A 17,089-nucleotide genomic window follows, 5' to 3' on the forward strand; every position below is an offset into this window, starting at 1 on the left:
GACTGATCATGGAACGAAATAAAACTGACTGAATCATCTGAAAGAAAGTATGACACAGGTGAAGAACCGAAGGGAGACCGCAGAGGAAGCGCTCGTTGCTGTAAGAAAAAGAATGATGAGACTGACTTCCTGTGCAGGCGTCGCTTTTCATGGAAACCACATGCAGCAAAACACCCACCGGGTACAAATATGATTCAACACGATGGCTGATCTGTAAGTTCTGTCTGTAACAGTCCTAAGGGACTCCTGAAAGAATGACCTCTCGATGGTCCCGAGCAAACATGACGAACCCGTTAGGAAGTAAACCTGCCGGGATGTTTCAAATTCGTTACGGTTCGACTCTGGGGACGCTGCAGCGGAGGTGCGAACGGGGAGAAAACGCGAGCTAGACAATTTTAACAGCAAGGCTGACAACGGTTAAGGCCTTTCTCTATGTTGGACCTAGAATAGTAATGAGAGAGCGAGGTTCCAATCAAACGGAATTATCCCAGAGAGGCCTCTTCAATCACCCGCTGATTTGACCCCCCCCCCCACCCCAACTCTCCCCTCCACCCCACCGTTCTTTTTAGTCCAATCTCCCTCGCTCCCTCTCTTCCCATAAGAAAAAAAAAAGCCTATGATGAAAGATAGTGGTCATGAATATTCCTTTAAATCACTCTCTAAATGAAACCTTGGAAGCAAGAGCACACCTGTTTCCAGACTGCAGAGAGCACGCACGGTGATGAGACATGGCCAGGGATGCTGGCTTTCATTAGGAAGCCTTTGTGCTTTCCCGTCACAGCCACAATGATCCACCATTTACAGGCTGATGAAAACAAATTGTGCAGCAGGCGCAGGTCAGTCGGCTCCGAGCACATCCATTACTGCGTAATATCTTTAGAACGGTAATAAGCTTTGTGAAGAAGCGAACGGTAAACCGCGCCCACCGTGACGATCTGCACAGTCAGCGTACGCGTGTACGGTCGCGTAAATGAAGTCTCCGCAAAAGGCTACGGAAAAAACAAGCGGGCTGGCGCTTAGCCGTACAAGAGGCATTAACGGCATGTGCGCATTCGCGCAACGCAGCTCTGCGTCTCGTGCCTTATTGCAAACTCATGCAGCTTTTTTTTTTTTTTTTTTTTTGCCTCTGGATATATCTTGTCTTTTAAAACTTAACTGAAAGACCTTTGTTACATATAGAGGGAATAAAAACCCCTCCAGGGCTGATGAGAGTTTCTGAAGGAATCAGATCAGATAATGTTTAATTGCGGCTTTCATGGGCTGCGCTTTAACGCCGCTGTAGCGGGCTTGTTTTTATCTTTAAGATAAGCCGGCGCACTTTCAACACTTTGACGCCGGCCGCCGCTTCTTTTTGTGCTACCGCAGCATTAAAAAAATTTTTTTTTTTTTTTTTGCTTATTGCTCCCTAGTTCTGAAGAGAAATTAGACCAGGCATTGATTAGAATTTAAAAATGTAGGAGACAAAAAAACAAAGCTCGAAGCAAAGGTTTTGTTTGTTGGTATTTTTTTTGGGGGGGGGACCAAAACTTTTTAGCAGATCATGGACATTCCTTTGGAGAACCTTAAAACAAGGTCAGACTAGAGACCTTATTCACAACATGGCCTTGATACGCTGCCTTTGAACGGTCATGCTAAAGATCATAAATTCTAGATCAAATACTACTAGGAAGCTTCCTGAAGAGCGAAGACTTAATACGTCGGGACATCTCTCTTCTTCTCCTCACGCACGACTCGCACAGCTCTCGTTTTAACGACCCCATGATTACGAACAGCATCCTAAGCGGTCTTCGGTTTGACTCTCAAATAAAACCCAACAGCAGCACAAGTTCCATATATCCTTACACCATTAGGAAGAAAGAACCCTATCGATCCAAAGAACTCTCGAGGAACCTAAGTGCCCGTGCTGGGAAAGTACGGAAAAAGGTCTCCGTCCTCGGTCGTTCTCTTCACGCACTCTCTTTCCGACAGTCGCACAATGGCTGCCGCTATGCTCTGATCCTGTTACACCATGACCAGGAACACAATCCCGTTTGAGAACACCCCTACCCCAACCCCAAGCCCTGGCCTACACGACCGCATGGTGCATTCGGAGCGTTGTTTTGTCCTTTAGACATGTCTCTGGTGCTGGTCAAGACAGGTGAAGGAAGATGACTGCTGCTACGCGTCCATACGAGGCATAAAGAAAGGAAACGGATGGCACGTTGGTTTAATATGGATGAAGACACCAAGAACAGAGCGAGTCAATCGATTATTGCGGCTTTCCGTGCAACACAGCTGGCTTAACCTATAATAGCTACCGTTTTTGTGCGTGTGGGTGTGTGTGGGGGGGGTTTCGGAAGAGAGCGGGAGTCCGATTCCGAGGTATCGGTGGATTTCGTGATGAATTGCATTTCCATTCTGTCTGCCGGTCGACCTGGGAAAGGAGGGGCGGGAGGAATTGTTGGGAAGTTGCAAGGGGAATGAGGATGTTTGGGGTTTTGTGTGTGTGTGTGTCGAGACGTATAGCCCCATGGCTGCTGCCTATATTAATCAAACTGGAGATCCAGGAGGAGGTGTGGATGCGTGTGAGGGTGGGTGGAGGACAGAGAACAGAGGGAGCCCCATCTCTGCATGTCTGCTGCCCTGACGTGTTGACTGTCAGCCCCCTAGCCCCAAAGTCAAGGAGGCCTCCAAGACTAATGAGGTGTCTCTTTCCGTCTTTCCCCACATCCACGCTCGCCCTCTCCACTCGCTAGTTATTTACTCCACCTTTCATGTGTCAGTTTGATTGTTTTCTCGCTCACCCTCTTACCCTCCCTCGGCCTTTCTTTCTCTCTCCACCCGTTTTCCCGCAGTCATCTGTTCCTGGGTTGCTTCAGAAACGCGAGTGTGTAATGGGCCATATCAGTGCGAGCACTGCTGGCAGATAGGGCTGAAATTGAAAGGCACAAAAGAGAGCCAGGACAGAGAGAAAGGGCTATTGATATTTATATTGTACTAGCCACGCTGCTAGCCAGACTCACACCATACTCAGTTTTATCAATATTTCATACAATCCCGGAGGAGGGCGGGGCGGGGCGTGACGTCCGACCTCAGCGTGTAAAACGCGGGTGCGAACGCGCGGCCGCCTCATGAATAGCCTTTTCATTATTTAGGACCTTTTTTTTTTTTTTTACTCCTCTCATATGCTAACGCTGACAGACGTGAAGGCCACGATGAAAAGACAAACTTTAAACCTAATCTACCGTAATGGAGGACCAGGCCATCACACACACACACACACAGGTATTGATTTCACCTTCACTCAAAGCATCGCAATATTAGCACTGCTCATTTCTGATGCGACACGTTATCACTGATCTCGGGTTCGCACGTGGCTCAGCTGGTGTAATCAAGACCGTGTTTTTTCCTGTTTAACAGCCAAATTTGACAGAGCGGCACCACCAAACGTGCAAGTTTAAATGCGAGTGTTTGCAGAGGTGATGAAGCAGGAAAACTGCTGTTTGTGTGGTTCAAAAGAAAGAGCGAAACCTTCCACGTTACACACACACACACACACACACACACACACACACACACACACACACGCGCGCGCGCGCACATGCGTGCAAACACAAAACACAGCTTGTACTTCTTAGTCAAACCAAACGTCTCGCAAAAGACCATGACTCACCAAGAGGTCTGAAATCAATCATGATAACACTGCTGGTGAATAAGCGAGGCGTATTTAGGAAACACTTTTAGTCAACACGATTCATCCTATACACGTTTCACGGAATAAACGACGGCAGATATAGTATTAAAGAACGCATCATCTTCTCCTAAGTCGGGCTGCAACTAACGAGTACTTTCATAATCGATTAGTTGAACGATAGATAATCCTGAAAAGAACCCAATACACACACACACACACACACACACACACACACACACACACACACCAGAATATATATTATTCATTTAGGACTGTAGTTTAATTCAGTGCTTTTTGTGCATCCATAACAAATAATGCATAAATACTTCGAGAATATAAACTAATATATAAGTTTATATTCTATAATAGTAGCTATGCATTACTTTTTTATTAAACGGTAACGTTGAAATAAACGGTAAACTGAAGAAAGTCATCGTCTGTGATTCTGGGTATTAGGCTAAAGCTAGCGGCGTCGCGTTACACGTGTATGACGTCACGCACCGTCGACTAGGAAGTACAAAGAATAGAAAAAAAAAACCGCTTGTGCTCCTTTTGAGACGATACTACCTTTGTAAAATTCATACACTAGACGGTAGAGTACATAGTGCATAGTGTAAGTGTATAGTACGTCATTTGAGACACAACTTTAGTATTTCCTCTCCGAAGTGTGTTTTCGGAAGAGAAGTAACGTAGAGAGTAAACGCACCCCGTGCCGCGCAGACCGACTAATCCGTAATGAGATCCCTTGACAACGATTTTCATCACCGATTGTTATCGTTTTTATGGATTAGTTGTTGCAGCCCTAGTCCTGAGCGTCCTGTCCTTCGGCTAACATAACACATAAAAGTCTGCCATTACTCAGGCACTCGGAATCGAACACCCGTTGCTACAGATCTTCAGACCACACCACGTTAACACGCCATCATCAAGATTTCAGCCGTTCGAGCGTTCAGGAGCCGTGCTGACCTTCTGTACATGTGACTTAGTATTCCAGACAGAACAAGTGGCTACAGAAATCTCCCAGCTGCCTCCGCGGCCCTCCTCGCAGAAAAGCCGGCCCCCAGGTGCCTCAGAAGCGAAGCCATTAACGTGCGTTTACCCTGGGGGAGGAGGTGTATGTTTACGTTTTAAAGCCCGGACTGGTTTTCCCACATCGACATCAGCAGGTAGCATCACGGAGACATGATGACAGACTGGTTTGGCCTCAGTCTCGTTTTTTATTTATTTAAAAAAATGAAATGAAAAAAAAAGCACACAGCCCCAACAAAACAAAACAAAACACGCCTCCATTTCGCGCTGCATGTAGAGTTGGGAACTCTCACACTCACGGCCGTACACGAGGTGAAGGTTCCAGACGGTAAATAAAAGGGTTCGATCGGAAATCGCGACGAAACTTCGTACGGAGGGTCTTCAGTAGTCGTCCGCTGCTTACACTGAAAGACGGCGTGTCCATATTCGTAATCTAGAGTGTAGACGTGAATCTTAAATAACGGAGGCTTCGTTAAAATCGCACGTGGCCTTAACACTTAACCAGTCGCCTTTACACGTCAGTCAGCACGACCGCTCGGACCCTGCGTTGGCTTTTGAAATATTCATGAAAGGGAAGCCCTTCACCAGCTGTGTGTAAAGCCGCAGCGGCACTACAGAACGTACAGTACGATTTAAAATAAAACAAACAAACAAATAAATAAATAAAGATGATTATTCTAACAACGGCGCAGTCCTCGACCTGCGAACAAGCCGCAATCGTTTCCAGACGTATTATTTTAATCAAACACGGTGGAGACACGCGTGTAGACGTGACCCCGATCCAGAAAGCTCAGGTGCTTTGCATGGCCTTCCGGAACACACGTTAAATTCACGTGTAAAGCAGCCGTGCGGCATTTGCATAGAGGTTTGCACGGCGCAAACTGCCATTGACTGAGGCCCTTTTTTTCCCCTTCTTTTGCCTTCTGGCAGGATATTTGACCCCATCTCCAGCGTGCATTATCCTTCCTCCCTCGTCCAGACTGAGAAAATTAAGTTTCCATGTGAACTGGCCACAGAAGGAAGAAAAGAAATGAGGAGAAAAAAAAAAGAAATGAGAAAAGAAAAAAAAAAAACCCTTGCCGCAAATCTCAGCTGGATGAAAGGGGCTGCCGTGGGGGAGGGCGGCGCGAGTTTCCTGCACTCCCCAGTTTAGTCTTACAGCCCCAGATGGAGGGCCTTTTCTCCTCTTTTTCCTCTCAAGCCAAAGTGCAGCTTCAGTCTCTTCTGTTCTCGACCTGCTTGAATGTGCCTCGCGTATTATCCGTGCTCATTACCCCCACCCCTCCCTCCCTATTTCGTTCCCACTCCCTCTCCCTTGTCTCATTCTAGTATGGACGAATCGCTTTAGTGATCATTTTCATTCTGTATTTATCCAAGAAGAAGAAGAAAGAAAAAGAAAAAAAAAAAGAAAGGTTTCAGGTTAAAGGTCTTGCTTGACCAGTTAATCCTCTACCAGTCCTGGGATTTGAACCAACAACCTTCTGGGCACAAGCACACACACACACACACACACACACACACAAACACACTCTGAGCTGAACTGTGTCAAGCGTAATAAAACATTTTATTTATTTATTTATTTATACAGCGCTTACAATGAGTACAAACCAACCAGTGCATCACACAAACATACACAAACACGGACGTAACCATAAATGAACTACAGAGGAAAGAGGGGAAAAAAAAAACTTCTAGGAAGTTTTAGTAGGACCGTTGAGGCTGAAAGACAATCATGTGACTGTTTGTATAGTCAATAGAACAAGTCCTTCGAAAGGACCGGAAAGGGGCACCAGGCTGACGAGGGGCAGGGATGGGAACGCTGGTCGACGGGAGGGAGTTACCACTCTATCTAATCAGCACGGGGAGGAAAAAGAGTCTAGGAATGTCACAGAGACTCCCCATTACGGAGTGTTCGAGATAAACGCCGGTGTGGCGAGGACAACACTGATCACTTATGTACCATGTTACTGTTGAATTCTCGATTCTGATTGGTCGAAAAGAAATTCATGGGAGGAGTCTCCAGCGCCAGCGCTTGTGACAGCCAGAAATATAACCGTCATCAGTTTTTTTTTCCCCCCAAATCACAAGAACGTGTCTTTAATAACCAACTTTCTACAGTTGCTACAGTTTTGTCGGTCCAGCAAACTGAATAACGGGGGAAACGGGGGACGGCGTTGTCCCGAATAATTCACGAGGGTAGTGGCGACGATTTCAAGCGTCCGCCGTAACAATAGCACGCACATTAAATGTCGCAAAATATCGTCTAATTGATTACCAGGTCATTTCTCCAACGCAAATTCAGCTCTCAAAGTCTTCCCTCTTTCACTCACCGAGTCTCTGACATTGTGCTGATGAGGTACCTGCCTCCCTCGCTACTTTCAAATTAATTTCCCTGCTTTGATAAAGACTTGGAGGAAGAAAAAGGTGCTTAATGACCGTGTCCTTCAACGCCGACTCTTAATAAGTGCGGGAAAAAAGACGATTTGTTTAACTGATTTTCTTTGAGTCTCGCAGGCATGGAATTAATTACCTTGATTAAACATTGTCGCGAGCGGGCGCCGAAAGACGACGCGGAATTAGCACTCCCTTGTTGAACTCGCGCGAGCCTAAACGAGACACGTCCCGAGCACAAAGCCCGAGACGCCGCCGGCGCCGGAAGGACGACGGAGGGCAGGAGACGTCACGGCGGCGGCGCGGAGCAGACGCCCGGTAGCTCCTGCCACCGCCGCCGCCGCCGCCGCCGCCGCCTCCTTACGCTCGTATGGAAATGCTTTCTTTCATAACTGCCCCAAAAAGAAAAGCACAAAAATAGCTGCGGTTCATCCGGAGGGGAAAATAAGGGGAAAACGCTCTTGATCAAACCATCACTTAAAATGAAGTCGTTTTCTGAATCAGTCTCGGTCAACCGCCGCGCTGCAGGATTCTTCGGCAGCGTGTTCTAAAGAAAACAACCTTTTGGGTGTTTTTAAATTAAAAGTAATACACCAAGATATAATAGAGGAGGACTAGCTGAATTAGCAAAACACACACCCACACACACACACACACACACACACACACACACACACACACACACACACACACACACACACACACACACACAAACCCAAACCGCTGTGGCTTTGTGCATTCCTTAAGAAACCACTAACACCAAAAAGGCCCGTCAAAATCCGAGGATTGAGCAGCAGAGCAGAAAGCTTGAGGGCGGGATAGTTCCGACGCGCTGAGATGCTAAAAAAGACAAAACTCCGGGGGAAGTAAACGAGGGTTCGTCCCTCTGGGATCCTGGTGCAACTTTTGCCTCTGTAGGAGGCTCCATAAAAACGCCCCGTCACATTTCTGTGCTATTAACAACCCCACGTCCCCCCCCCCCCCACAGTTTCTACAGCTGGGTAACAAAGCATGACCCATAATAATCCTCAGGCCTGACTCAAAGCTGGAAGCTCTTCTAGCAGAAGAGCCAGGCGTGGGGGAGGGGCCTTACCCAAACACACTCTGGAATTACTCAATCATTCTGATTAACACACCGACCCCCTGATAGACTCCCGAGTCTCCTAGTCTACCTGTAGGTTCCGACGAGTGACACAGCACGCTTGTGGGCTGCCTAAAATATTTCCGAGGACCCCGCGAGTCTCCTAGCGCACCTACGAGATATATATCGTCAGGCCTCTCGTATCACCCGAGACACGTAGGAGGCGTGTCCCGTTTAGTACACCAGACCAGCTGCGAGTCGCCGAGCACACTTAGTAGGGGGCCAAGCACTTAGTGAATAAACACGGGAGTCGTCTAACATACTTCTGAGTACTGTAACACGTCTGTGAGCGAAGCTGGCTTCCTTGCACGGGCTGTAGTGTGAAACCCCAGGCCCTGCGTAGGCGTTAAACATCAGAGCGGCTTTCTGCACCTCGTTCGCGGTCGCTTTGTGACTGCCAGGTTCAAAGAGGGGAAGGGCCAAAAAAACGAGGCCCGAGAAGAAGAAAAAAAACAACAAAAACAAGTACTGAAGTCTTCTGGCACTTAAGTGCGTCTCGTCTACTGCTGACAGAAAGAAAAAAATTAAAACTGTGGGGGGGGGGAGGGGATTTCACACAAGCACACGCCTTCACACATCATCATAATAGCATGCAAAGCAGCGATGGGCGAGATGACAAAAATATCTCATCGAGGACATTTTCACGGCACGTGAGGGGCGAGTAAAACGCGCTTTAATAATAATCCAGTGAAAGCCAGCGGGCCTCAAAACGGTTTCGTTTAACGTCTAGAAAAGAAACTGAACCGGTTAATGAGAAGATAGATTTTACATCTTAATGAAGTCAGTCAGGATGATTAAAGAGAACAGGACAAAACGCATCATTAGAACGGACAGCACACGGAACGAAAGGGAAAGGCCAAAGCGTCCAATCGGCTTCGTGGTGCTGCAGATAATAACGTTGCGTGTCGTTATAACGTTTTCCATCTAAAACATGAATAAACAAATCCCAAACGGAAAATCCTGAAGTGGGGAAAGGAAAAAAAAAAAAAAAAAAAAAAGGTCAGTCCTTTCATTTAAATAAATGGATGACGTACAGGGCAGAAGTCAGATGTTTAAGAGTTTTAGAGGAAATTTGTCGTTAAAGTGCTTAAAGTTTGACTAGAAACGCCGACACCGTCGTACAAAGTTCTGACGACACGCAGGACGCACGCTGAAAATGTACAGCGATTGATTATATCGTAACCTGGACACCGTGTCCTCCGAAAGGTTGCCATTATTCATTCAAATTCTCGGTTGCTGAAGAGAACTTCCGGGGGGGGGGGGGGGGGGGGGTTGGCCGGAGGCGTGGAGTAATGGATCTTATCTCACGTGATCGTAATCATCAAGTAAATAAAATAGATGTAAATGACTTCCTCTTTTAAACCGTTAAATTGTCTGTGCAGGAAGTTGAACACGGTCCGTCGTGAGTTACCTTTACGCGGTCACGTTAAGTCGACCGCGTCGCGTTTGCTGGAGTAAACAACCGTGACCCCGATGGAGCCCGTACACGTCCGCTCGTGAAGTCTCCTCCCGAGAAAGTCGACTTCTACGTTTCCCTACACGGCGTGGAGCGGGCTTGAACGAGGCCTTTTTCGAGGTGGCCAAATAAGCGCCGGTGTTATTGCATTACAGCGGAGTTATCGCATTTCCACATACGCAGGAACACAGTAGAGCTTTGTAAGAATAAACCGGTCACGGCTTCTTTATTCAATCAGCTGTATGTATGCTTTCATGGGCCTTCTAACACCTAAGCGTAATGGGGATTTGGGGAATCCTATAACTGCTATTTCGAGAAACGAAAACACACACTAACAGCCGGCCGACTCACAAAGGTAGGCCGTGTTCGCCGGACAGCGCGGCCTACGGATAACCCCGCGTCTCGACCGCGCGCTGGGGTAAAGGGTCCAGACGGCACCAGCTACAGGAGAAGAGCTTCGGGTAACGTTTAAGAGCTGGGCGGTACGGCAATGATACAAGTACCGAGAATACTCGAGACCCCTGGGGGGAAAAAATTCTAATTATTATGATTGTTATTATTACACTATCAACAGTCTAGCTTGGTGATTTCTCCGCTCGAACACAATTACTAACCACGATGATGAACTAATGACGTGTTCCAGCAACAATGTCACCAAACCATAGACAAACCCTACAAGCATGTAGGAGACACGCATGACTTCTATTGGTGCGTGCATCATGCCACGTATTCTGCATAGTTTTAAATCCCTGTTCACTTCGGTTCCTCTTCTGTCGCCAATATATTCCCTGAAACGCTCATAGTGCATGACTAAGCCTGTGTCTCGGCTATCCTGACGGCTCGGGCTCGCCTACGTGAGCAAAGAAAGGACAGAATTAAAGGCATAAACACACAACAGATGCACAAACACGAACGCGTTCTAGAGTATACACACACACACACACACACACACACGTAAGAGGAATGGATCTGTTGTGGTTTCTCTTTGTCTGAAATAAAGCACATTATATATAAGAGAGGCTTTCTTCCTGTGCTGATTGATGGGAGAGAGCTCGGTGTCCTGTCGTGGGGGGAGGAGAGCTCATTGTGCAGGCTATTCCGAGCCTAATTTTACTAAAAACAAACCCTTTATTCCTCACAAAGGCGCACAAGTTTAGATAGAAAGCAAGAGAGAAGCCGAATAAGCACGCTGTTTTTAGTGGTGGTATTGAGACATGTTCAGCTCCTTTGTCCTGATCAAGCAGCAGATCAACAAAAGCCATGAGATCCAGATTCGAAGCGCATTAACCGGACTTTATTACAGTCGGAGATCTGAAAGAACCTGATGCAGTAGTAGAAAATAATAATAATGATAATAATAATAATAATAATAATAATAATAATAATATGAACCAGATCCACTCAAGGACTCGGTGTGAACTGGGCAAAAACAGATAAGTGGGACTGTAGAAGGCTCTGAGCACTGAGACAGGTTATACAATAGGGGTTTGTTGTTTTTCTCTCTCTCTCTGTCTCTCTCTCTCTCTCTTTAGAGAAGGGAGAGAATGGAGTGCCCCATTGTGAGAGCTCAAATGTCGGGTTTACAGGCTTTCCGACTTGCACAAACTGCCCATCATGGTGTTTATTTTTGGTTCGTGCATAACCTTTATGCATTAAACGGATCAGTTTAAAAGTCCGATGGGACGCGCCGGGACCGGGACCGGGACGAGCGGCCCTTTAATCTTTAAAAGCCTGTCTTTCATCATCAGCAAATGAAACTCGAGCCATAATCCTGCAAATCCGACTTAACGTTTCTTTTCAGATTCTGATATATTATAAACATGTTCTAATAGGAGTGAACTGAGAGTGAGAGAGAGAGAGACAGAGAGGTTGTTGGGTTTTTTTAATAGTGAGGACCTGGATCCGTTTGGATTGTACGGTCGCCAGAAACTTCGGAAATAGGAGCGCCCCTTTTTTTTTTTTGACCCATTTCCGAGAATTCGGTAAACAAAAGGGGCCCGTGTAAAGGCAGTGTATAACGCGAGACGCACTTACCGACTTGCAGGACGTTTTCCACGCAGCCCATTTCCAAAAGGCGGATCCCGCGCCGGAAAGGGAGTCCGTCGGCTCCTGCGCTCGCGCCAGCGCCCGCAGAGCTCGAGCTGCCCGCCGGGGTGGACGCGGCTCCGGGACCTACAGCGGATCCAGCGGACGCGGAGGAGCTCCCCGCGTTGGACGGAGACTCCTCGGCCGCGGCGCGGCACTGAAACGACGAGTACATGCATATCTCCCGCTCGTTCCTGGGGAAGGACCAGAAGACGATGCGACGCTGGACGGGTTCGGGGATCCTCTCGAAGCGTTCCTCCACCCGCTCGAAGGCCCACTTCTCCGCTACGGCCTTGGCGGCGCAGTCCAGCAACGACTCCGGGCAGCGAGGGCGCGCGCTGGAAAGCCCTGGCCCGGGCCCCGGACCTGGACCTCGCGGAGCGGGACGTAGACACGGCCGCTTGCTGGCCGGCGGCGAAGCGAGCTGGAGCGGCGGCTGAAGCGGCGGTAGATCGCCACGTCCCTCCGCCATGACAACCGACTGAAACACTGCGACTTCGAAGAAGACGAGAGCGTGGCTCGGGAACGGACCCGGGGAAGGAGGGGGGGGGAGTGTGTGTGTGTTGGGGGGGGGTGATGGAGGAGGAGGAAGAGGTGAAGGAGGAGGGGCGAGAGCGGCGGAGAAACACGTCACCAGTAATAACAAACGCGCTCGCCAATCCAGACTCAGCGCCGCGCAGACCGAAGCGCAGGGACTCCGTGTGTGTGTGTGCGCGCGCGTGCGCTCGTGTTGCACGAGTTGACAGGCTCACAAGTAAATAACTCTGCCACGTTCCATGAGGACACCTCTTGTAAATGTCGTACTTCCGGGTCAGAAGTTTGCACCTCGTATGTTACAGTCAGTACACACGGCGCGCGTACAAGCGCGTGAAATGAGCAAACAGTGGCCCTCGTCCTGTATCGGCATTAGAAGTATTTAAAGCCAGTCGCTTTTTTTTACCCCCCCCCCCCCCGCCTTGGCGTTTCCGGACCTCCTTATATGGGCATGGATTTAATGTCACAGATGAATATGAAAAGAAAAGAAAGAAAAAAAAACAAAAACAAAACAACAACACGGAAGATGTTTTGATGCTTTCTCATGAAAAGAAAAACTTTCCAATAACACACCGAGAGGCATGCAGTAGACCTAAGTATTAGTTTTCCCACCAGTTTGTTTATTTAGCTTATTTGTTTATTTAGCCTATCTTTATTTAGCCTATTTATAATTTATTCCATCACATTCTAGGTATTATAAAATAATAAATAAATAAATAAATATATAGATATCAGAAACAGCACATTATTCAGTATATACTACACTATAGCCTATTAGAAGTTGTGATTATGTGCAAAAAAACAAACATAAAGAGAGATAATATTCATATCAGTGTCCAAATGATGTGAGTACCCATAATTCAATTCAAGTCAATTTCATTTGTATAGAGCTTTTAACAATGGACGTTGTCTCAAAGCAGCTTTACAGAAACGTATAAACACTGGATAGAGATTTTAAGCGTGTGAATTTATCCCTATTGAGCGAGCCGGTGGAGACGGTGGTGAGGAAAAACTCCCTGAGATGATACGAGGAAGAAACCTTGAGAGGAACCGGACTCAGAAGGGAACCCGTCCTCATCTGGGTAACGACGGAGAGTGTGGAAGTAAAAGAAAGTTCATTATGGTTTTTATATGAAGTCTGTTTGTTGAACTAGTCCACTGTTCACTAACGGAGACCACCAAATAATCCACTTTGATATGCAGCTTCCTTTCAATTTATCATGTTAATTGAATGAATCTTTCATCGCTCCACATGAAACATCTCTAGCCTATTAATAATGTCATTAATAATGCCCCCCCCCGACCCCCCCCTCAAAAGTTTGTTATTTGACACGATGACTGGCCACTTCCTGTCAGCCTGTGATGTCCCCTAATCACCTTTCACAAAGAGCTGAAAGTCCTTTAGGTTTTGAGAAAGCTGGCCGTTCACCTAGACAGGCCATCGAGGGCAATGAATTGCTAATTCAATTCACACTCACATCTTTGAAAACACTGTGTCTTTCCGAAACGGTCAAATAAACATCCATTAATGTGTCTGTAAAGTCAGTGTCAGCTGTCAGACTCACTGTCTAGATGTAGACCTGCTCTTTTTTTCCACACACCAGCAACTGTATACTTTTAGGCATTAGGATGTATTGCGTAATTTTATTGCGCAATGCAGGATATACTTTCATCACTTTATGATGAGAAATCTACAGGAAGTCGTGCTTATATTACATCATCAGGAGGCTGATATTAACAATGGATTGCCTAGGGCATGTACTTTTTTTTTTCTTTTTTGAGCAGATTAATGGTAAGAAAAAAAATTCATTGGTAATCAAAATGGTGTCTGATGATAAGTTGCTGATTATGGATATGGATATGAATATAAATGAGCGTCGCTATATGAATATAAATCTCAGCCTGGATTTTTCCCTTTCCAATCTTTCATATCTTTGTTTAAAAAAAATAAAAAATGACCCAGTTCTTGCTTCTAGATCTCACTGGAAGTCATGTAAATGTACTTTCCTTCCTTTTTTGGTTCTACACTATATAAAATGCTATTCGTAGTACTGTTTTAGACCTTTATTACATGGTTCACATGGTCGTGCAAGCTGTGCTTGGTAGGTCACATGACCATAACATGACCGTAATTAGGATTGACACTATTGGGCCAAAAGTTTCTGGCCACCTGACCATCACACCCATAAGTGGTTCTGCCCCAGATTATTGCCACAATGTTGAAAGCACACACGTCTTTGTATGTCGTAGCACTCCAATTTCCCTTCACTGAAACTAAGAGGCCTGAACCTGTTCCAGCATGACGATGCACGTGTGTCACGTGTGTCACGTGTGTCACGGTTGGACCGGAAGAACTCGAGTGTCCTGCACAGAGCCCTGACCTCAACACCTTTGGAATGAACTGGAACACAGACAAATCCCCACAGCCACGCCCCCAAAATCTAGCAGAAAGCCTTCGCAGAAGAGTGGAGATTATTATTATAACAGCAAAGTGGGAACAAATCTGGAATGGGACGTTCAATAAGCACATATGGGTGTGATGTTCAGGTGTCCACAAACTTTTAGTGTGTTTATACCTGTGATAGGAGCACAATAACTTCCCCAGAGAAGTACTGCTTCTCCGACACGCCCGTTTATAATAGTTTATATATTGGTCTGGTTTTAAATTTGATTTGGCTTGATTTTTTTTTTTGGGGGGGGGGGCAAGTGCTTCCTGGAGTGCTCAAAATGCAAATTTCTCAAGTTAAATACATAAATGTAAATAAAATCCCAGAGATACTACTGAAATAATTATATTTTAATTCCAACTCCACATCTGAAACTAATCCAGTCAGAATAGGGCGTCACTGATGGTATCATAAAGATGTTAAACGTCTTATGTTAAACATACGATATGTTATCATATCGTGATGTTATCACGACGTCCTTTTCACTTGTTTTGGTGAGAATATAATATGATCTACATATCGTCTTTAAAAAAAAAAAAACGTTTTTTGGGGGGTTTTTTTTTTTTTTCAATTTAGCCTCAAACCCCTCCCACGTACATCTCATATAGCCTCTTTTTCACTTTCTTTCTCTTCATAATACACACAGAGGCGAATGAGTGTGAGGGCCTCTCACCTCCCTGGCCCTTGGCAGACAGTGAGAGACTCTCCTGCAGGCCACTGTTGTCATGTCTTTCTTTCTCGTGACAATCCCCTGCCTCTTGCAGCTCCCCGGCCAACAAGCTGCTTTTTTCTCAGCCTGTTGAGACGCCTTCACCTCATTGTTCCTCCAAAAAATAACAAAAAAACACACACACATACACACACAGGAGGGAGCTTTAAAGCTTCCTAGGACCTTTGAAGACTGAGTTTCGGAGTCCAGCTGGGAGTGGGGTGAAGGACGTGAAAAGAGACTCTTCTCTTTCTCTTTCTGTCTGTCTCTCTCTCGCTCTCTCACCACCATGGGTGGCCTTTGGCTCATAATCTCAATCAGTGACGCCTTTGCTCCGAACAACACAATCTCTAAAGGAGATTTCGGGTTTTCATGACGGAGTTTCATATACAATCAAATTTAAAGTGATGAGTCAATCTTGTTTCACGTTTTTGTCGCCGGTTCAAACGAAACGAACTGATTCCATATAAAAATCCTTAAAAGGAATCACTGTGCATTTTCACCTCTGATACTGTATAACCTCAGTAGGCTGCGTTAAACGTCCCCTTAGGGAAAATGTGAACATATCGATGATTTATACACATTTTAAGTCAGTTTGTGTGGCGCGTCCAGTGTACACGTTCCCAGAACGTCTTTACACATGCTTAAAACGTTTACACGGTATCGTGTATGTGGGTGTTCTCAGGTTTCAAGATGGATGTGTACAGTAAAAGTGTTTCAGATGATGATATAGTTCCATTTTTTCCCCCCTAGTTTTTTGTAATGTGTAGTTTATTCTGATGAACCAGAAGCAAACTCATGTGATGAGAACTTGGCTGGAATCGGCAGCTTTGAGCTTCCACATCAGCGGGGTACCATTACATTGACTTGTTGAGGTATCCAGCTGTATAGGTGTTTGTTTATGTGTGTGTGTGTGTGTGTGTTTGTTTGCTCGGTGACTCTTAAGGAGAGAGAAACAGCAGGTGTGGGGAGAGCTAATGAGAAGACTCCATTTTGCTGGCTGACATATCCCAGCATGCTCGCTGCTGTCTAGTCGAGCGCACCGAGTGAGAGATGACGAGCTGACAGCGCGCCGCACAGGAGATGAGTCCTCTGTATGTGTGTGTGCGTGTGTGTGCGTGTGTGTGTGTGTGTGTGTGTGTGAGGGGTGTTTTCACTTTCAGTGCTCCTCAAAGTACCTTGGAACTTCAGTACAGGGAGATAGAGGGGCGTCCTTAAAGAAACAGTTCATAATTTATCCCTTATACCACAGCGTTCTTGAATTCTCGAAGCTGATTGGTCAGAAGGTGTTGATTCATTTTCTATAACAGCGGCTCTGAGAGTAGCGCAGCTGCAAATCACAGGTTTATATCAATGCGCTCGTTCTGATACGTTATGGTTTCTATAGTAACCGCTCGTTCACAGGGACTGGTATGGCGGACACTCCGCGTAAACGGATGTGGAATTGTCGAGGAGATGTTTCTTTAAAATTTTATGGAAGGAGTTTCCAGTGTGTGAGTGTGTATGTGAGTGTGCCCTGTGATGGATTGGCCCCCTGTCCAGGGTGTACCCCACCTTGTGCCCCATGCTCCCTGGGATAGGCTCCAGGTTCTCCGTGACCCTGAAGGAAGGATAAGCGGTATAG

General features: G+C 46.3%; 1 protein-coding gene across 1 annotated transcript in view; it reads right to left on the bottom strand.

Annotated features, from left to right (window-relative positions):
• zswim5 (zinc finger, SWIM-type containing 5) overlaps positions 1-12,936 on the bottom strand; it is a 39,807-nt gene extending 26,871 nt beyond the window's left edge. The window contains exon 1 of the mRNA XM_053651315.1: positions 11,725-12,936. Within this exon, the coding sequence (XP_053507290.1) occupies positions 11,725-12,247 (523 nt within the window). The 5' untranslated portion in view covers positions 12,248-12,936. The remainder of the gene's footprint in view (positions 1-11,724) is intronic.
• Between the last annotated feature and the right edge of the window lie 4,153 nt (positions 12,937-17,089).

Source organism: Ictalurus furcatus, chromosome 20, assembly GCF_023375685.1.
Source record: "Ictalurus furcatus strain D&B chromosome 20, Billie_1.0, whole genome shotgun sequence".
Classification (NCBI taxonomy): Eukaryota; Metazoa; Chordata; class Actinopteri; order Siluriformes; family Ictaluridae; genus Ictalurus; species Ictalurus furcatus.